Source organism: Oncorhynchus mykiss, chromosome 7, assembly GCF_013265735.2.
Source record: "Oncorhynchus mykiss isolate Arlee chromosome 7, USDA_OmykA_1.1, whole genome shotgun sequence".
NCBI lineage: Eukaryota > Metazoa > Chordata > Actinopteri > Salmoniformes > Salmonidae > Oncorhynchus > Oncorhynchus mykiss.
This window is the reverse complement of record NC_048571.1, coordinates 557,501-576,310: the sequence shown is the minus strand read 5'-3', so window position 1 is coordinate 576,310 and position 18,810 is coordinate 557,501. Positions and strand designations below refer to the sequence as shown.

Below are 18,810 nucleotides of genomic sequence, written 5' to 3'. Positions count from 1 at the left end.
ACTTTTTGACCAGTACTATACAGGGAATAGGGTACAGTTTGGGACACGAACTAGAAATCTGTGGACCTCGTACGTATTTCAAATACTCCTTCCTCTCTCTCATGATTATAAATGTCATCGTGTCTTCTTTATAATGTATCATATTCATTATTCTAAAATGGTATATCTATACATGAATCCTATGGTCACAGTCTGTTCCAACTGTAGCCATAGTATTTCTGCTGGTGTTGAGCTGTAAAGCATGCTGCTCTGTCGGTCGGTCCCGTTCTATCTGAATACCCAAAGTGGATCTGAACTGGGCCTGTATTCCTAAAGCGTCTCAGAGTAGGTCCTCTCTGGTCCTCTCACTCACTATGATCTAAAAGGCTAACCTGATCCCAGGTCAGCACTAGGATCTGGTCCTCTCTCTAGTATTCATTCTTATGTAAAAGGCTAAACTGATCCCAGGTCAGCACTAGGATCTGGTCCTCTCTCTAGTATTCATTCTTATGTAAAAGGCTAAACTGATCCCAGGTCAGCACTAGGATCTGGTCCTCTCTCTAGTATTCATTCTTATGTAAAAGGCTAACCTGATCCCAGGTCAGCATTAGGATCTGGTCCCCTCTAGTATTCATTATGATCTAAAAGGCTAAACTGATCCCAGGTCAGCACTCCTACTCTGACGCCTTGTGGATATAGACCCTGAACCTCACACACATTAACAACAAAACTGCCCCAACTTTTACACTTTAGATTGAAATGGAAGCAGAACATTACACTGACGTTGGATTGGATGAGAACATTGGATGACGACCACACCCCTCACCTCTGATTCGATGAGAAGAAACTCAATGATAATAATATAAAAAAAAGTTGTTGTTGTTGTTCCTCCGTCCAGCCGCTTAGCGCTCAACCAGAAACACATGCAGAACCTCCTAGTTCATCCACCACGGGCCGGCAGAGAGGACACGTCTTACTACTGTGGGTTCAGACCACAGGAGGTTGGTGGCACCTTAATTGGGGAGGACAGGTTGGTGGTAATGACTGGATCTGAATCAGTGGAATGGTATGAAATACATCAAACACATGGTTTCCAGGTGTTTGATGCCGTTCCATTCGCTCCGTTCCAGACATTATGATGAGCCGTCCTCCTCTCAGCAGCCTCCACTGGATCAAATATCACACCATTCTGTCTGTCTGCTGCAGAGAGCAAACTGTCCGCCCCTCTCTGCCGTTCTGTTTGCTCTCCCTGGTCGTTCTTTAGTAAGGAGGGGGGCGGGGTTGGGGGGGGGGGGGCTGCAGCTAGGGGGGGGGGTGGGACCAGAGCACCAGTTCTGATGGTGGCTGGTGTATGGGTACTGTAGTCGTTGGCCGATCGGTCTGATCCAGCCAGCCAATGGGAGCGGAGCTCATAGCTCCGCGACGATCCCACCCCCTGCTAACAGCCCGCCTCCCGGAGTGACTCAGACCCAAAACAAAGAAAAAGATAACTTCCTCTTCCTGTTGTTGTTTTCCTTCTCTCCGATTGGCTGTCATGTCGCTCCCCGGCCCCTGATTGGCAGCTCAGTCTCACAAACTTGGACAGTCTTGTAGAAGTCTCTTTTTGGCTGGTGTGTATAAAATCGTCAGCCCCTGCTGGGAACTGGGTGTGACCTATATGGTTTTACGCTTGCCCCCTGTCACGATTGGCCGGGCAAATTCCACAAAGTCGTCTATGAGGACAGGCCAAGCTCCTGAGTGGGCAGAAAAGGGTCACATGATTAGCTGCACGGTAAGTGATTGGCAAAAATGTTTTAATAGGTGATTGCGCTGTATGGTAGTAGGAAGAAGTCAAGTCCCAATCCCTAACTGATGACTCCAGGTCAGATCTTAGTCATACGCCTAGTGGTTATGGATATGGGGGGTAGAGGAATCCTGGATCTGAGGTCAGGGTGGGCAGGGTGTGGATTAGTGTATGTTTTATTGGTCCTACAGAAATGTTTGTCTGCGTTCCAAACGGCACCCTAATCCGTATCTAGTGCACTATGGGCCCTGGTCAAAAGTAGAGCACAGGAAAAGGTGCCAATTGGGACCCATCCTTAATAGGTGGTTATATCTCACCTTCCTCGTCGTAGTTGGACATGTCGTCTGCGATCATGTTGCCAAAGTCCAGTAGCAGGTTCCACGTGTCTTTGGGGATCGACCGCTTATGATGCTCCTGCATTAATCACACAGAGAGATGACATCAGAGATTATGATGCTCCTGCATTAATCACACAGAGAGATGACATCAGAGATTATGATGCTCCTGCATTAAATCACACAGAGAGATGACATCAGAGATTATGATGCTCCTGCATTAAATCACACAGACAGATGACATCAGAGATTATGATGCTCCTGCATTAAATCACACAGAGAGATGACATCAGAGATTATGATGCTCCTGCATTAATCACACAGGTAGATGACATCAGAGATTATGATGCTCCTGCATTAATCACACAGATAGATGACATCAGAGATTATGATGCTCCTGCATTAAATCACACAGACAGATGACATCAGAGATTATGATGCTCCTGCATTAAATCACACAGAGAGATGACATCAGAGATTATGATGCTCCTGCATTAAATCACACAGATAGATGACATCAGAGATTATGATGCTCCTGCATTAAATCACACAGAGAGATGACATCAGAGATGATGATGCTCCTGCATTAAATCACACAGATAGATGACATCAGAGATTATGATGCTCCTGCATTAATCACACAGACAGATGACATCAGAGATTATGATGCTCCTGCACTAAATCACACAGATAGATGACATCAGAGATTATGATGCTCCTGCACTAAATCACACAGATAGATGACATCAGAGATTATGAAGCTCCTGCATTAAATCACACAGATAGATGACATCACAGATTATGATGCTCCTGCACTAAATCACACAGATAGATGACATCAGAGATTATGATGCTCCTGCATTAATCACACAGATAGATGACATCAGAGATTATGATGCTCCTGCATTAATCACACAGATAGATGACATCACAGATTATGATGCTCCTGCACTAATCACACAGATAGATGACATCACCAGAGACTATCAACACATGGAGGAAACACCTAGACTCTGTCCAGAGTAGTATATTATTTAGGGAATAGCCATTAATACAGACTGGCATCCACTCACCAATAGAAACCTGTTCCAGAGGTCCAGGAACTTGAATCGACCAGATAGAACCAGGTTCCAGTAGGCCACAGCCATCTCCAGGTCTGATATAGAGAGTAGAGGGGTTAATAACACCATCAGTAGACTAGTCATCTCCAGGTCTGATATAGAGAGTAGAGGGGTTAGTTAGAGAGTTAGAGAGAGAGAGAGAGACATTACAGTGTCTGACAGAGAGTTACAGAGAGAGAGAGAGAGACATTACAGTGTCTGACAGAGAGTTACAGAGAGAGAGAGACATTAGTGTCTGACAGAGTTACAGAGAGAGAGACATTACAGTGTTTGACAGAGAGTTACAGAGAGAGAGAGAGACATTACAGTGTCTGACAGAGTTACAGAGAGAGAGAGAGACATTACAGTGTCTGACAGAGAGTTACAGAGAGAGAGAGAGAGACATTACAGTGTCTGACAGAGAGTTACAGAGAGAGAGAGAGAGACATTACAGTGTCTGACAGAGTTACAGAGAGAGAGAGAGACATTACAGTGTCTGACAGAGAGTTACAGAGAGAGAGAGAGAGAGAGACATTACAGTGTCTGACAGAGAGTTACAGAGAGAGAGAGACATTACAGTGTCTGACAGAGAGTTAGAGAGAGAGAGAGAGATTACAGTGTCTGACAGAGAGTTACAGAGAGAGAGAGAGACATTACAGTGTCTGACAGAGAGTTACAGAGAGAGAGAGAGAGAGACATTACAGTGTCTGCCAGAGAGTTACAGAGAGAGAGACATTACAGTGTCCCACAGAGAGTTACAGAGAGAGAGAGAGAGAGAGAGACATTAGTGTCTGACAGAGAGCTACAGAGAGAGAGAGAGACATTACAGTGTCTGGCAGAGAGTTACAGAGAGAGAGAGAGAGAGAGAGAGAGAGAGAGAGACATTACAGTGTCTGACAGAGAGTTACAGAGAGAGAGAGAGAGACATTACAGTGTCTGACAGAGAGTTAGAGAGAGAGAGAGAGGCATTACAGTGTCTGAGAGAGTTACAGAGAGAGAGACATTACAGTGTCTGACAGAGAGTTACAGAGAGAGAGAGAGAGAGACATTACAGTGTATGACAGAGAGTTAGAGAGAGAGAGAGACATTACAGTGTCTGACAGTTACAGAGAGAGAGAGAGAGACATTACAGTGTCTGACAGAGAGTTACAGAGAGAGAGAGACATTACAGTGTCTGACAGAGAGTTACAGAGAGAGAGAGAGACATTACAGTGTCTGACAGAGAGTTACAGAGACAGAGACATTACAGTGTCTGACAGAGAGTTACAGAGAGAGAGAGAGAGAGACATTACAGTGTCCCACAGAGAGTTACAGAGAGAGAGAGAGAGATTACAGTGTCTGACAGAGAGTTACAGAGAGAGAGAGACATTACAGTGTCTGACAGAGTTACAGAGAGAGAGACATTACAGTGTCTGACAGAATTACAGAGAGAGAGAGAGACATTACAGTGTCTGACAGAGAGTTACAGAGAGAGAGACATTACAGTGTCTGGCAGAGAGTTACAGAGAGAGAGAGAGAGAGACATTACAGTGTCCCACAGAGAGTTACAGAGAGAGAGAGAGACATTACAGTGTCTGACAGAGAGTTACAGAGAGAGAGACATTACAGTTTCTGACAGAGAGTTATAGAGAGAGAGAGACATTACAGTGTCTGACAGGGAGTTACAGAGAGAGAGAGAGACATTACAGTGTCTGACAGAGAGTTACAGAGAGAGAGACATTACAGTGTCTGACAGTGTTACACAGAGAGAGAGAGACATTACAGTGTCTGGCAGAGAGTTACAGAGAGAGAGAGAGAGACATTACAGTGTCTGGCAGAGAGTTACAGAGAGAGAGAGAGACATTACACTGTCTGACAGATAGTTACAGAGAGAGAGACATTACAGTGTCTGACAGGGAGTTACAGAGAGAGAGAGAGACATTACAGTGTCTGACAGAGAGTTACAGAGAGAGAGACATTACAGTGTCTGACAGAGTTACACAGAGAGAGAGAGACATTACAGTGTCTGACAGAGTTACAGAGAGAGACATTACAGTGTCTGGCAGAGAGTTACAGAGAAAGACATTACAGTGTCTGGCAGAGAGTTACAGAGAGAGAGAGAGAGAGAGAGAGAGACATTACAGTGTCTGACAGAGAGTTAGAGAGACATTACAGTGTCTGGCAGAGAGTTACAGAGAGAGACATTACAGTGTCTGGCAGAGAGTTACAGAGAGAGAGAGCGAGAGAGAGAGAGAGACATTACAGTGTCTGACAGAGAGTTAGAGAGACATTACAGTGTCTGGCAGAGAGTTACAGAGAGAGAGAGAGAGAGAGAGAGACATTACAGTGTCTGACAGAGAGTTAGAGAGACATTACAGTGTCTGACAGAGAGTTACAGAGAGAGAGAGAGAGACATTACAGTGTCTGACAGAGAGTTACAGAGAGAGAGAGAGACATTACAGTCAGATGAGTTTTGACAAAGGGCCCTACTGTTGTTCCAGGAACTTAGCTGGGTCACCCACTCCGGTCGTCATAACAACACAGACCAGCAGAAACAACAACCAGAACAAAGTGGTCCCCTCCAGGGAATCCCCTCAATGGCACCCAGTACCCTAAATAGTGCACTAGTGGGCCCATAGGGCTCTGGTCAGAAGTAGTGACTATGCAGGGAATAGAGCTCTATTTGGGACCCACCCTGGTTCTTGTTTAGCTTGATAGGTGATCTATCCGTAAACCTGTCATTACATAGTAACAGTACACTAACTATCAGACTCCAGGCCCTCTCCTCAGCATGGCTCACAGAACAGCAGTAGTCCAACCAGAGGCAGTGTTGTGAAGGGGGAGCTCTTCACTTACCTGGAAGGTCATTGTTTTCCATCTAAAAGCCATTCTTCCTGTTTGCTGCCGGGCTGCTACTGACTGAGACAGAACTACATTACACCGCTGATGCCAAACCACCATAGTTATCTACCAATGTTCCCCAGGAGGAATTCAACACCAGGGTTAGGAAAACTACACCAGGGTGAAAGACCTTCTCCTCAAACACAGTGCTGGACCAACCAGGGTTTGACTAAACCTATCTGTCTGGACACAATATTTACCAGAACCTCTGTTCATTCACCAGAACCTCTGTTCATTCACCAGAACCTCGGTTCATTCACCAGAACCTCGGTTCATTCACCAGAACCTCTGTTCATTCACCAGAACCTCTGTTCATTCACCAGAACCTCTGTTCATTCACCAGAACCTCTGACCTCTGTTCATTCACCAGAACCTCTGTTCATTCACCAGAACCTCTGACCTCTGTTCATTCACCAGAACCTCTGTTCATTCACCAGAACCTCTGTTCATTCACCAGAACCTCTGTTCATTCACCAGAACCTCTGTTCATTCACCAGAACCTCTGTTCATTCACCAGAACCTCTGTTCATTCACCAGAACCTCTGTTCATTCACCAGAACCTCTGTTCATTCACCAGAACCTCTGTTCATTCACCAGAACCTCTGTCCATTCACCAGAACCTCTGTTCATTCACCAGAACCTCTGTTCATTCACCAGAACCTCGGTTTTCACTTTGAGCTTTTTTCCAGAAAGATATGTGAAATACGTACCTAGTCCCTTCTGTCCAGGGTTCTTGGCGAAGTTGAAGGTGAACTGATAGAAGTCTTTAAACTTGGCCGTGTCTTTGACTTCCTGTTCTAGTCTGGGGAGCAGAGCCTTCAGCTTCTCTGGACTGTCACAGCTAGGGGGAGCGCACACACACACACACACACACACAGACACACAGACACACAGACACCTTCTTATTGGAGTCCAGCTAATACCTGCCCGCCCTCCGTTTCAAAATGTTTATTTGTCCAATAACAACATTTGCTTTCATTCAAAATGTTTCCTACTGAACAGCGAACACAACTGCGTGGCGCAGAAAGATGACATCACAGAAAGCTAGCTCACCCTAGCTCGGCCATGCCGTCGAGGAACTCCTTCCTGCTGAACTCACACTGTGTGGCGGCACGGAACTTCCAGGCCACCACCAGAACACTCCTACTGGCCGGGTCCAGGGTGAGGTCATCACAGAACTGCTGGATCCCATCGATACCGATCTTATTGTCATCCTGGGGGTCTGGAGAGGAACAACACAACAACACTGTGACAGGACTACAACACAGAGCTGGTACATTACACTGGTACACTACACTGGTACATTACACTGGTACACTACACTGGTACACTACACTGGTACATTACACTGGTACACTACACTGGTACATTACACTGGTACATTACACTGGTACATTACACTGGTACACTACACTGGTACATTACACTGGTACACTACACTGGTACATTACACTGGTACACTACACTGGTACATTACACTGGTACATTACACTGGTACACTACACTGGTACACTACACTGGTACATTACACTGGTACATTACACTGGTACATTACACTGGTACACTACACTGGTACACTACACTGGTACACTACACTGGTACACTACACTGGTACACTACACTGGTACACTACACTGGTACATTACACTGGTACACTACACTGGTACATTACACTGGTACACTACACTGGTACACTACACTGGTACACTACACTGGTACATTACACTGGTACATTACACTGGTACATTACACACACACACCTCATTAAATGTTTCCTTTGTTCTTCATATACACCCACAGAGCACAGTACACACCTGATCCTAACACTCTCCACCTCTCCCCTCTCCAGTAAACACACACTACACCACCTCTACCATCCCCTCCTCTCCCCAGTACACACACTACACCCCCTCTACCATCCCCTCTCCTCTCCTCAGTACACACTACACCCCCTCTACACTCCCCTCTCCTCTCCCCAGTACACACACTACACCCCCTCTTCCATCCCATCTCCCCAGTGCACACACTACACCCCCTCTCCTCTCCTCAGTACACACACACACTACACCCCCTCTACCATCCCCTCTCCCCAGTACACACACTACACCCCCTCTTCCATCCCCTCTCCCCAGTACACACACTACACCCCCTCTTCCATCCCCTCTCCCCAGTACACACACACTACACCCCCTCTTCCATCCCATCTCCTCTTCCCAGTACACACAATACACCCCCTCTTCCATCCCCTCTCCCCAGTACACACACTACACCCCCTCTACCATCCCCTCTCCTCTCCCCAGTACACCCCCTCTTCCATCCCCTCTCCTCTCCCCAGTACACACACTACACCCCCTCTTCCATCCTCTCTCCTCAGTACACACACTACACCCCCTCTTCCATCCCCTCTCCCTAGTACACACACTACACCCCCTCTTCCATCCTCTGTCCCTAGTACACACACTACACCCCCTCTTCCATCCTCTCTCCCTAGTACACACACTACACCCCCTCTTCCATCCTCTCTCCCTAGTACACACACTACACCCCCTCTTCCATCCTCTCTCCCTAGTACACACACTACACCCCCTCTTCCATCCTCTCTCCCTAGTACACACACTACACCCCCTCTTCCATCCTCTGTCCCTAGTACACACACTACACTCCCTCTTCCATCCTCCATCCCTAGTACACACACTACACCCCTTTTTCCAACCTCTGTCCCTAGTACACACACTACACCCCCTCTTCCATCCTCTGTCCCTAGTACACACACTACACCCCCTCTTCCATCCTCTCTCCCTAGTACACACACTACACCCCCTCTTCCATCCTCTCTCCCTAGTACACACACTACACCCCCTCTTCCATCCTCTCTCCCTAGTACACACACTACACCCCCTCTTCCATCCTCTGTCCCTAATACACACACTACACCCCCTCTTCCATCCTCTCTCCCTAGTACACACACTACACCCCCTCTTCCATCCTCTCTCCCTAGTACACACACTACACCCCCTCTACCATGCTCTCCCCTCTTACCTTTGTATCGGTTGTAGAGCTGTTCTAGCTTCTTGCGGTCCACAGAGGTTTTCATGGATTCTTTATAGTAGAGGTCGGGGTTCTGGAAGTAGTTGTCTGTGGCCACCTCTAGTTTCCAGTCATTCTGGGTCAGGCAGTACACAGCTGTCCTCTCCCCAGACTGAGTAAAGGTCATGAACTGACGAACCTTGTCCTTTTGAGACGACTTCAGCTTATGCTGCAGGAGAGGAGACACACACAGTTGAGATAGACAGGTGCACACACACATATATATATACACACACACACACACACACAGACAAACATATATACACGCGTATATACACACACACACACACACACACAGACACACACGCATATATACACACCCGCATATACATATATACACACACACACATATAGAAAGACTACAAAGAGAGGCAGGTGATCCATCGACCTTTGACCCCCGACAGACTGCTCTTCAGGTCACTTGCTAAGGCCATCAGGTCAGGTGCAGCAGAAACATGACAGATAAATCCCCCACTACGGAGACTAGTCTGTGACTGTCTGTTGGAGAGCAGGTCCATCTCTCTCTCCAGAACAGCGTCTTTAGACAGACAGGCTTGTCTGAGTCCTGCCAGTCAATGACTGGTGTTCTGTTCAACCCATCCCTGTGACTGTAAACGTGACTTTCTTCACTCCCCAAAATATTATACATCTATATAGAATCATATGGCATGTTTGGCAGCCTGAGGGACAATCCGTTAGAAACGGGAAATACATCGGTACATCGGTGTCGGGATGACCAGATCGTGATGTTTTAACATTCCGCAATGATCTAAACGGTGGTCGGGACCGATAACGGAGCGGGATTAATAACACACACTGGCAGCAGGCATTACATCACTCATCACCGTGAGCAAGGCACAGAGTGAAAAAAAAAGAAAACAAACGTTTTGCTCCTAGAAACAACGGCGGGGTTGGTACACGACCACGGAGTCCCGTCGAATCAGAACAGTGTCTCTGTCGGTGCAGTGCGAGATGGCTATAATCGTGAGAAGACAACTGCCCGCCCGTCTTGCAGACCTGACCCTATCCTCTCGCTCTGGACCCGCCCGATGGTAGCGGGCATTGGCGGCGCCCTCTCCCGCGACCCAGTTCCCACGCCAGCGCGTACGGACAGCCCCTCTCTGTTCCAACGCAAAGGCGACATACCAACCAGGGGAAAAGGTAAGTGTTGCAAGTGCGGGTGTCCACAATAACAACTGACCTTCCATTTCCCTCATAAATTGCAACAGTGAACGACACACTGGCAATGCGACACTGCCAGAGGACACCTCGTTTCCCCGTTATAGAGAGCTTCATAGCGTGCCTCCCAAAACATTTCCAGCTATACACTTCGTACCATGGGTTTGTTCACTAGTTTATGTTTATCCCTTTGATCTTACCTACCATTTTATCACCCTCTGTTTGGCCAACTTGATATCCCAATGTCCCTTGTACGCCTGCGCGGGAGGTCAGCGCTACCGCAAGGTAAAGTTTGAGGGTCTAAACTGGGACTTGTAGTTCTTGGGATAATCAGTGATCGTGGTCAAGTTGTGGCCTTGTTCTGTGCACTTCTGAACCTAATAACACTGTACATGGATAGTGATGACATTGTATGCATAATAAACAGTTGCATAAAATGTTAATTATGTAAAATAATGTGATTCATCGCAGATACATGTACTTGCACAATGCCATTGACTAGCTGTGATGAGTTTATGTTCATGGTCTTTAGAGCTAGTACAGTAGCTAAATAAAGCAGTCAAACAACTTTACAACTGTGTAGATTTTTTTCCAATAAGGTCTGTTACTTGTGAAAAACGCCACTTGATAAAACTACATATCCCAGATATCCGCGCAGATATCCAACCAATCGTTGGGATTTGTTTCGGAAGTGAAGTGAAAAATAACTACAATGTAACATTTTCTTACGGTATCGCAAACTTAATTCACCACAAACAACTTGATTAAAATGTTGTTGACATGTTACGAGAAATTCGACTTCAAATTCTCATTTTATGGAGCTTACTGTCAATGTTGAAATAGTTTGAAAAGTTCGGATCCGTACTAACGTTATTTAGTTAGCACTAGCCATCAAGCTAACCTAGTAGGCGCGAGCAGGTTTGACAGCTTTCTGCATTCATATCCAACATCGGGCACGCAAATGTCATTTATAAAGAGCAATAGCGCAATATTGAACAATACGTTTGACTCAAATGCATACCTGACAGACGTAGCTAGGCCGTTTGTTGCGGTCAACCGTAAGGGGTCTTGGAAATGCATTAAGTTTGTCGCCCTGTGTGTAGTTGAATGCCTGCTCTAAGGCTCAACGTTGGCTAGAGCTATGTGGCGGATTGGGGAGGGGTGGCACTACAAGAGCACGATTGTTTCCCCTCTTCTACTGTGGAGTTTAGGACTGAGAGAGGACGACGTAGCACACTAGCTAGTAGGTCGCTGTCTTAACATTTTACCTATTTTATTTACCACGAATTTAAGCATAAAATAGATAGCGTACCTGCTGAATATGTAATTCAACATTTAAAACCATGATCAGAACACTGTCAACTGTAATTCCAACCTTTTTTTTGTCTCTCTCCAGTGAATGAATGGTCTCTGTACTTCATATGAATATGTAATGATACTGCACAGCTAATGCAACGTACTTGTTGGCTAGTTTTGTGTTGTTACGGATGGTTTTCATTATTTAGTGATCTTGGAAATAGTTGTATTCTATAAGCCTGAGTGTGTCTACACCTTCATGAACAGTGGTCTCATTGATCAACACAGGTCAGTAGGAGTAGCTGATTCAACCCCGAACTGCGCATGAGGAGGGACATAGGAGGTGTCTGGAATATAAACATAACTAACCCTGACCCATGTACACAAAGGTACTTTGCTGCTAGTATAAATTATAAAGTTTTTTTTTCTTCAAAGTCATAGGTAAAACCATTTCTGCAGTCTTTGGCCTCCATTTTATTGTTGACTCAGTGTAGTGTGACCTGCTTCTTCCCGGAGCTAGCTCGGGCTGTCAGCTGTGTGTGGTGAGGCAGGTAAGTCAGGTGAGATGTGTTCTGGAAGGAAATAGGTCACTGGATACAGGTGTGGCTCATCAAGTAGTTGTTCCTGAGCAGGTATGAGCCCCGCCCCCATCCTCTCTATGGAACTAACCTCTCTGGTGATTCCGCTGGCTGGGAAACATTCATACAGCCTGTGTGTTGGGTTTGTTCTCATAGCCTTTCTCTTCTCCTGTCTGCCACTAGCCTCTCTCAGTCCATAGTCTTTATTCTCTCCTTTCCTGCTCATAGCCTTTCTCTCCTCCTGTCTGCCACCAGCCTCTCTCAGTCCATAGTCTTTATTCTCTCCTTTCCTGCTCATAGTCTTTCTCTTCTCCTGTCTGCCACCAGCCTCTCTCAGTCCATAGTCTTTAAATCAAATCAAATTTTATTTGTCACATACACATGGTTAGCAGATGTTAATGCGAGTGTAGCGAAATGCTTGTGCTTCTAGTTCCGACAATGCAGTAATAACAAGTAATCTAACTAACAATTCCAAAACTACTGTCTTGTAAACAGTGTAAGGGGATAAAGAATATGTACATAAGGATATATGAATGAGTGATGGTACAGAGCAGCATAGGCAAGATACAGTAGATGGTATCGAGTACAGTATATACATATGAGATGAGTATGTAAACAAAGTGGCATAGTTAGTGGCTAGTGATACATGTATTACATAAGGATACAGTCGATGATATAGAGTACAGTATATACGTGTGCATATGAGATGAATAATGTAGGGTAAGTGACATTATATAAGGTAGCATTGTTTAAAGTGGCTAGTGATATATTTACATCATTTCCCATCAATTCCCATTATTAAAGTGGCTGGAGTTGAGTCAGTGTCAGTGTGTTGGCAGCAGCCACTCAATGTTAGTGGTGGCTGTTTAACAGTCTGATGGCCTTGAGATAGAAGCTGTTTTTCAGTCTCTCGGTCCCAGCTTTGATGCACCTGTACTGACCTCGCCTTCTGGATGATAGCGGGGTGAACAGGCAGTGGCTCGGGTGGTTGATGTTCTTGATGATCTTTATGGCCTTCCTGTGACATCGGGTGGTATAGGTGTTCTGGAGGGCAGGTAGTTTGCCCCCGGTGATGCGTTGTGCAGACCTCACTACCCTCTGGAGAGCCTTACGGTTGAGGGCGAAGCAGTTGCCGTACCAGGCGGTGATACAGCCCGCCAGGATGCTCTCGATTGTGCATCTGTAGAAGTTTGTGAGTGCTTTTGGTGACAAGCCGAATTTCTTCAGCCTCCTGAGGTTGAAGAGGCGCTGCTGCGCCTTCTTCACAATGCTGTCTGTGTGAGTGGACCAATTCAGTTTGTCTGTGATGTGTCTGCCGAGGAACTTAAAACTTGCTACCCTCTCCACTACTGTTCCATCGATGTGGATAGGGGGGTGTTCCCTCTGCTGTTTCCTGAAGTCCACAATCTGTTATTCTCTCCTTTCCTGCTCATAGCCTTTCTCTTCTCCTGTCTGCCACCAGCCTCTCTCAGTCCATAGTCTTTATTCTCTCCTTTCCTGCTCATAGTCTTTCTTCTCTCTTCTCTCTCCTCTCTCCCTCCTACTGACCTCTGCCCCTCCCTCTCTCTCTCTCTCTCTCTCTCTCTCTCTCTCTCTCTCTCTCTCTCTCTCTCTCTCTCTCTCTCTCTGTCCCCCCCTCTCCCTCTCTGCCCCCCCCCTCTCCCTCTCTGCCCCTACCCCTCTCTCTTTCTCTGAAGGGGCAGCAGCAGTAGTAGGTTGGATGCGGGTTGTGTGTGCGGTGCTGTGCCTTGGCCTTGTCGGGGCGCTGCAGCGTGAGCAGGTAGCTCAGCATGCCATCAAGCTGCATCGGGGCAGGAGTGCTGTGGCCAAGCACGCTTGGAGCTGGGTGTCTGATAACTGCCGGCGCCTGGGCAGCCTCATCCGACAGAAGAACACGGCCATTAAGAAGCTAGCTGTGGCTGCAGCCGCTGTGGGGCGAGACCACTCCCTCTCAGACCCAGAGAGACTCTTCCAGGTGGGCGCCAGAGTAAAATGGACCGTTTAGCTCCATGCCCTGACCCTAATCCTAACGGACCCTAACTCTAGGTCAATCTAACTATTTTTGGCTCAATATGGTTATTACCTTGTTATTAGAGAAACTCTAATAACTTGTTATTACCTTGTTATTAGAGACTAATAACTTGTTATTACCTTGTTATTAGAGAGACTCTAACTTGTTATTGCCTTGTTATTAGAGAGACTAATAACTTGTTATTACCTTGCTATTAGAGAGACTAATAACTTGTTATTACCTCGTTATTAGAGAGACTAATAACTTGTTATTACCTTGCTATTAGAGAGACTAATAACTTGTTATTACCTTGCTATTAGAGAGACTAATAACTTGTTATTACCTTGCTATTAGAGAGACTAATAACTTGTTATTATCTTGCTATTAGAGAGACTAATAACTTGTTATTACCTCGTTATTAGAGCGACTTTCCAGGTGAGCTTTTTAACCCCATCTCACCCTCACCCAGTGCTTAACTTGGACAGGAGCTCACCTGAGCTGAGTACCGGCACTTCTACTGCTGGAGCTCCTGCACCTCTATAGCAGTGGCTCCCAACTTTTTTCAGTTACTGTTACCGGAGTACTCCTGAAGTATCCCCTTCTGCATTTTACCAGTAGGCCTATTACCTCATGGGTATCCTCAAGTACCCCGTGTGGATAGGCCAAGTACCCAGTGTGGATAGGCCAAGTACCCCGTGTGGATAGGCCAAGTACCCCGTGTGGATAGGCCAAGTACCCCGTGTGGATAGGCCAAGTACCCCGTGTGGATAGGCCAAGTACCCAGTGTGGATAGGCCAAGTACCCCGTGTGGATAGGCCAAGTACCCCGTGTGGATAGGCCAAGTACCCAGTGTGGATAGACCAAGTACCCCTGGTTGGGAACCACTGCTCAATAGAATATCAGCTCAAAAGTGTTGTGGAGCTCCTGCACCTAAATATAAACAGCACCAGCACCAAGTCCAGCACTGCCCTGACCCCACCTCTGACCTGAACCTTCCTCTGAGTAATATGTTAGTAAACATAACTGAACCCATGTGACCAGGCCACTGTTTAGTCAAAACGGACATTCTAAAAGGACTCTTAGCATCCAGATGTGTGTAAATAAAGGAGAGGAAAGTACTTTAGAATATTGAGGGGGAAGCCCTGGTCTCACCCATCTTACCTTCTCTGTCCCATGTCTGCCAAGTGCACAGTCTGGATGTCAATAGAATGGAATCAAACACCTGGAAACCATGGAAACCATGTGTTTGATGTATTTGATACCATTCCACTGATTCCACTCCAGTCATTACCACGAGCCCGTCCTCCCTAATTAAGGTGCCTACAGCTTCCTATGGTGTACACTCTGAAGGGTCCTAGTCTAGTGTCCTCTCTCTTCTCTCTCCCCAGTCCAAGGGTCCTAGTGTCCTCTCTCTTCTCTCTCCCCCGTCCAAGGGTCCTAGTGTCCTCTCTCTTCTCCCTCCCCCGTCCAGGTTCACACTCTGGAGGTGTTCCAGAAGGAGCTGAATGAGAGCGAACGCTCAGTCTTCCAGGCGGTGGTGGGCCTGCAGAGGGCGCTGCAGGGAGACTACAGGGACGTGGTCAACATGAAGGAGAGCAGCCGTCAGAGACTGGAGGCCCTCAGAGAAGCAGCCATTAAGGTGAGGGCAGGAGGAGCAGAGCAGCCATTAAGGTGAGGGCAGGAGGAGCAGCGCAGCCATTAAGGTGAGGGCAGGAGGAGCAGAGCAGCCATTAAGGTGAGGGCAGGAGGAGCAGAGCAGCCATTAAGGTGAGGGCAGGAGGAGCAGAGCAGCCATTAAGGTGAGGGCAGGAGGAGCAGAGCAGCCATTAAGGTGAGGAGAGGAGAAACTTGGTTTTGATAGGAAGGTAGTGAATGTGATTAGTCGGTCTCCGTGGTAACAGCCGGGCGGAAAGGTTCTGCATTCTGACCAGCTGGAGAGGCTGGAACTCTTATCTCTGATTGGATGAGCCAGAGCAGGGGCAAGTGGGGCACAGCAGTACTCTGCAAAATACACTGCTATCTGTGGAGGCCAGATCCGTGTGTGTGTGTTTGCCTAATATATATGGGTGTGTTTGTGTCTGTCTGGACAAAATTACATGCTATTAAAAACATTTTTGCAGTGGGGACAATAACATTTAGAACTTTATTAAGGAAAAACATTTTCCATATTTTTTTCATTTTTAATGTTTATGTTTATCACACATAATATAATGTGAAAGTCTACATTAAGGTGTCTGTAATGGAATGAACATGGTAAAACTAATGTAGACATTAATACATGCATTTCTATGGCTCCACAATATTTTGTACACCGGTGGGGGAGTGTCAAGATGGAGGGCCGATGGCTTCAACACAGCGCCCCCTGTTGTTCATCTAGTGTATGTATAAGTTATTGGTCTGACAGACTTTTTCTGCCCATCTATGTCTGACTTTCTGTGCTTTCTCTGTCTGTTTCTCTCTGTCTGTCTCTCTCTCTCTCTCTGCCTCTCTCTCTCTTTCTCTCTCTCTCTGCCTCTCTCTCTCTCTCTCTGCCTCTCTCTCTCTCTCTCTCTCTGCCTCTCTCTCTCTGCCTCTCTCTCTCTGCCTCTCTCTCTCTGCCTCTCTCTCTCTGCCTCTCTCTCTCTGCCTCTCTCTCTCTCTGCCTCTCTCTCTCTCTGCCCCTCTCTCTCTGCCTCTCTCTCTCTCTCTGCCCCCCCCCCCCTCTCTCTCTCTCTCTCTCTCTCTCTGCCTCTCTCTCTCTGCCTCTCTGTGTGTGTCAGGAGGAGCAGGAGTATGTAGAGCTGGTAGCAGCAGAGAAGCACCAGGTGGAGGCTGTGAAGAGTGCCCTGGCCCAGAACAAGACCCTGTCCATGCTGGATGAGATCCTCGAGGACGTCAGGAGAGCTGCTGACCGCCTGGAGGAGGAGATAGAGGACCACGCCTTCGACAACAATAAACAGGTTTATCAACAACAACAACACAGGTCATATAGAGGACAACAATAAACAGGTTCATCAACAACAACAACAACAACAACACATAGGTCATAGAGGACAACAATAAACAGGTTCATCAACAACAACAAACACATAGGTCATATAGAGGACAACAATACACAGATTCATCAACAACAACAACAACAAACACAGGTCATATAGAGGACCACGTCTTTGATGACAAACGGGACAGAATAGGAGTGCTGATCTAGGATCAGTCTCCCTTTTTAGAGCATAATGAATCAGACTGTTTGGACAGGGAGGACCTGATCCCAGATCAGCAGTCTGAGAGGCTGTATAAAGGGGCTGTTATGTATTGTATTAAAGGCGATATACCAGTAGAGTTATTATCAGGATTGTGATCAGATGAATGGGGTGCACGTAGCCAACGTGGAGGCGGTGCTGAGAGTGGAGGAGGAGGAGGAAGACGGAGGGAAGAGAAGAAGGAACGCGTCAAGGAGAGGTGGAGAGGTGGAGGACGACGTGGGGCTGAGCATGCTCATCGACTCCCAGAACAACCAGTATGTTCTGACCAAGCCCAGAGACTCCACCATGCCCCGCTCCGATCAACACTTCATCAAGGTCAGTACCAACTTTACCCCTGAACACTAATGATCCTATACATATGAAGACTGTCCTGAGACTCCAGCTGTAATCTGACCATATGAAGACTGTCCTGAGACTCCAGCTGTAATCTGACCATATGAAGACTGTCCTATGACTCCAGCTGTAATCTGACTATATGAAGACTGTCCTGAGTCCAGCTGTAATCTGACCATATGAAGACTGTCCTGAGACTCCAGCTGTAATCTGACCATATGAAGACTGTCCTGAGACTCTAGCTGTAATCTGACCATATGAAGACTGTCCTGAGACTACAGCTGTAATCTGACTATATGAAGACTGTCCTGAGACTCCAACTGTAATCTGACCATATGAAGACTGTCCTAAAACTCCAGCTGTAATCTGACCATATGAAGACTGTCCTGAGACTCCAGCTGTAATCTGACCATATGAAGACTGTCCTATGAGTCCAACTGTAATCTGACTATATGAAGACTGTCCTGAGACTCCAACTGTAATCTGACTTTATGAAGACTGTCCTGAGACTCCAGCTGTAATCTGACTATATGAAGACTGTCCTGAGACTCCAACTGTAATCTGACCAAATGAAGACTGTCCTGAGACTCCAGCTGTAATCTGACTATATGAAGACTGTCCTGAGACTCCAGCTGTAATCTGACCATATGAAGACTGTCCTGAGACTCCAGCTGTAATCTGACCATATGAAGACTGTCCTGAGACTCCAGCTGTAATCTGACCATATGAAGACTGCCCTGAGACTCCAGCTGTAATCTGACCATATGAAGACTGTCCTATGACTCCAGCTGTAATCTGACTATATGAAGACTGTCCTGAGTCCAGCTGTAATCTGACTATATGAAGACTGTCCTGAGACTCCAGCTGTAATCTGACCATATGAAGACTGTCCTGAGACTCTAGCTGTAATCTGACCATATGAAGACTGTCCTGAGACTCCAGCTGTAATCTGACCATATGAAGACTGTCCTGAGACTCCAGCTGTAATCTGACTATATGAAGACTGT

At 46.6% G+C, this 18,810-nt stretch overlaps 2 protein-coding genes across 13 annotated transcripts in view; one reads left to right on the top strand and one right to left on the bottom strand.

Annotated features, from left to right (window-relative positions):
- Positions 1–1,579: 1,579 nt before the first annotated feature.
- LOC118965199 (DCN1-like protein 2) lies at positions 1,580–11,503 on the bottom strand. Of its 4 annotated transcripts, none has more exons than XM_036981941.1 (7): positions 11,365–11,503; positions 9,117–9,333; positions 7,131–7,299; positions 6,788–6,918; positions 3,171–3,253; positions 2,080–2,176; positions 1,580–1,712 (listed from the first exon to the last, which is right to left on the bottom strand). In XM_036981941.1, exons 2-7 carry the CDS (start codon positions 9,289–9,291, stop codon positions 1,633–1,635), a joined length of 735 nt encoding a protein of 244 aa, XP_036837836.1. In that variant the 5' UTR covers positions 9,292–9,333; positions 11,365–11,503; the 3' UTR covers positions 1,580–1,632. The 4 variants fall into 4 exon arrangements, with proteins under 4 accessions (XP_036837836.1, XP_036837835.1, XP_036837838.1 ...); XM_036981940.1 differs by lacking the exon at positions 11,365–11,503 and adding an exon at positions 10,548–10,750; XM_036981943.1 differs by lacking the exon at positions 11,365–11,503 and adding an exon at positions 10,544–10,568.
- LOC110518949 (transmembrane and coiled-coil domain-containing protein 3) overlaps positions 10,081–18,810 on the top strand; it is a 24,308-nt gene continuing 15,578 nt past the window's right edge. The window contains exons 1-6 of one of the 9 annotated variants that reach the window (XM_036981925.1): positions 10,208–10,325; positions 11,928–12,028; positions 13,915–14,192; positions 15,700–15,867; positions 16,988–17,167; positions 17,570–17,785. In XM_036981925.1, the coding sequence (XP_036837820.1) occupies positions 13,938–14,192; positions 15,700–15,867; positions 16,988–17,167; positions 17,570–17,785 (819 nt within the window). In that variant the 5' untranslated portion in view covers positions 10,208–10,325; positions 11,928–12,028; positions 13,915–13,937. Of the gene's footprint in view, positions 10,326–11,444; positions 11,591–11,927; positions 12,029–12,187; positions 12,351–13,914; positions 14,193–15,699; positions 15,868–16,416; positions 16,607–16,987; positions 17,217–17,569; positions 17,786–18,810 lie in introns of those variants that run through there. The other 8 variants (XM_036981923.1, XM_036981924.1, XM_036981922.1 and 5 more) reach the window with 8 other exon arrangements.

Coding starts and splice junctions, on each gene's coding strand:
- LOC118965199 (XM_036981940.1), bottom strand. Junction 3,254..6,787: donor CCCTGGACAGAAGGGACTAG/GTACGTATTTCA, acceptor TCTCTATATCAG/ACCTGGAGATGGCTGTGGCC. Junction 1,713..2,079: donor GTCCAACTACGACGAGGAAG/GTGAGATATAAC, acceptor CTGCCCACTCAG/GAGCTTGGCCTGTCCTCATA.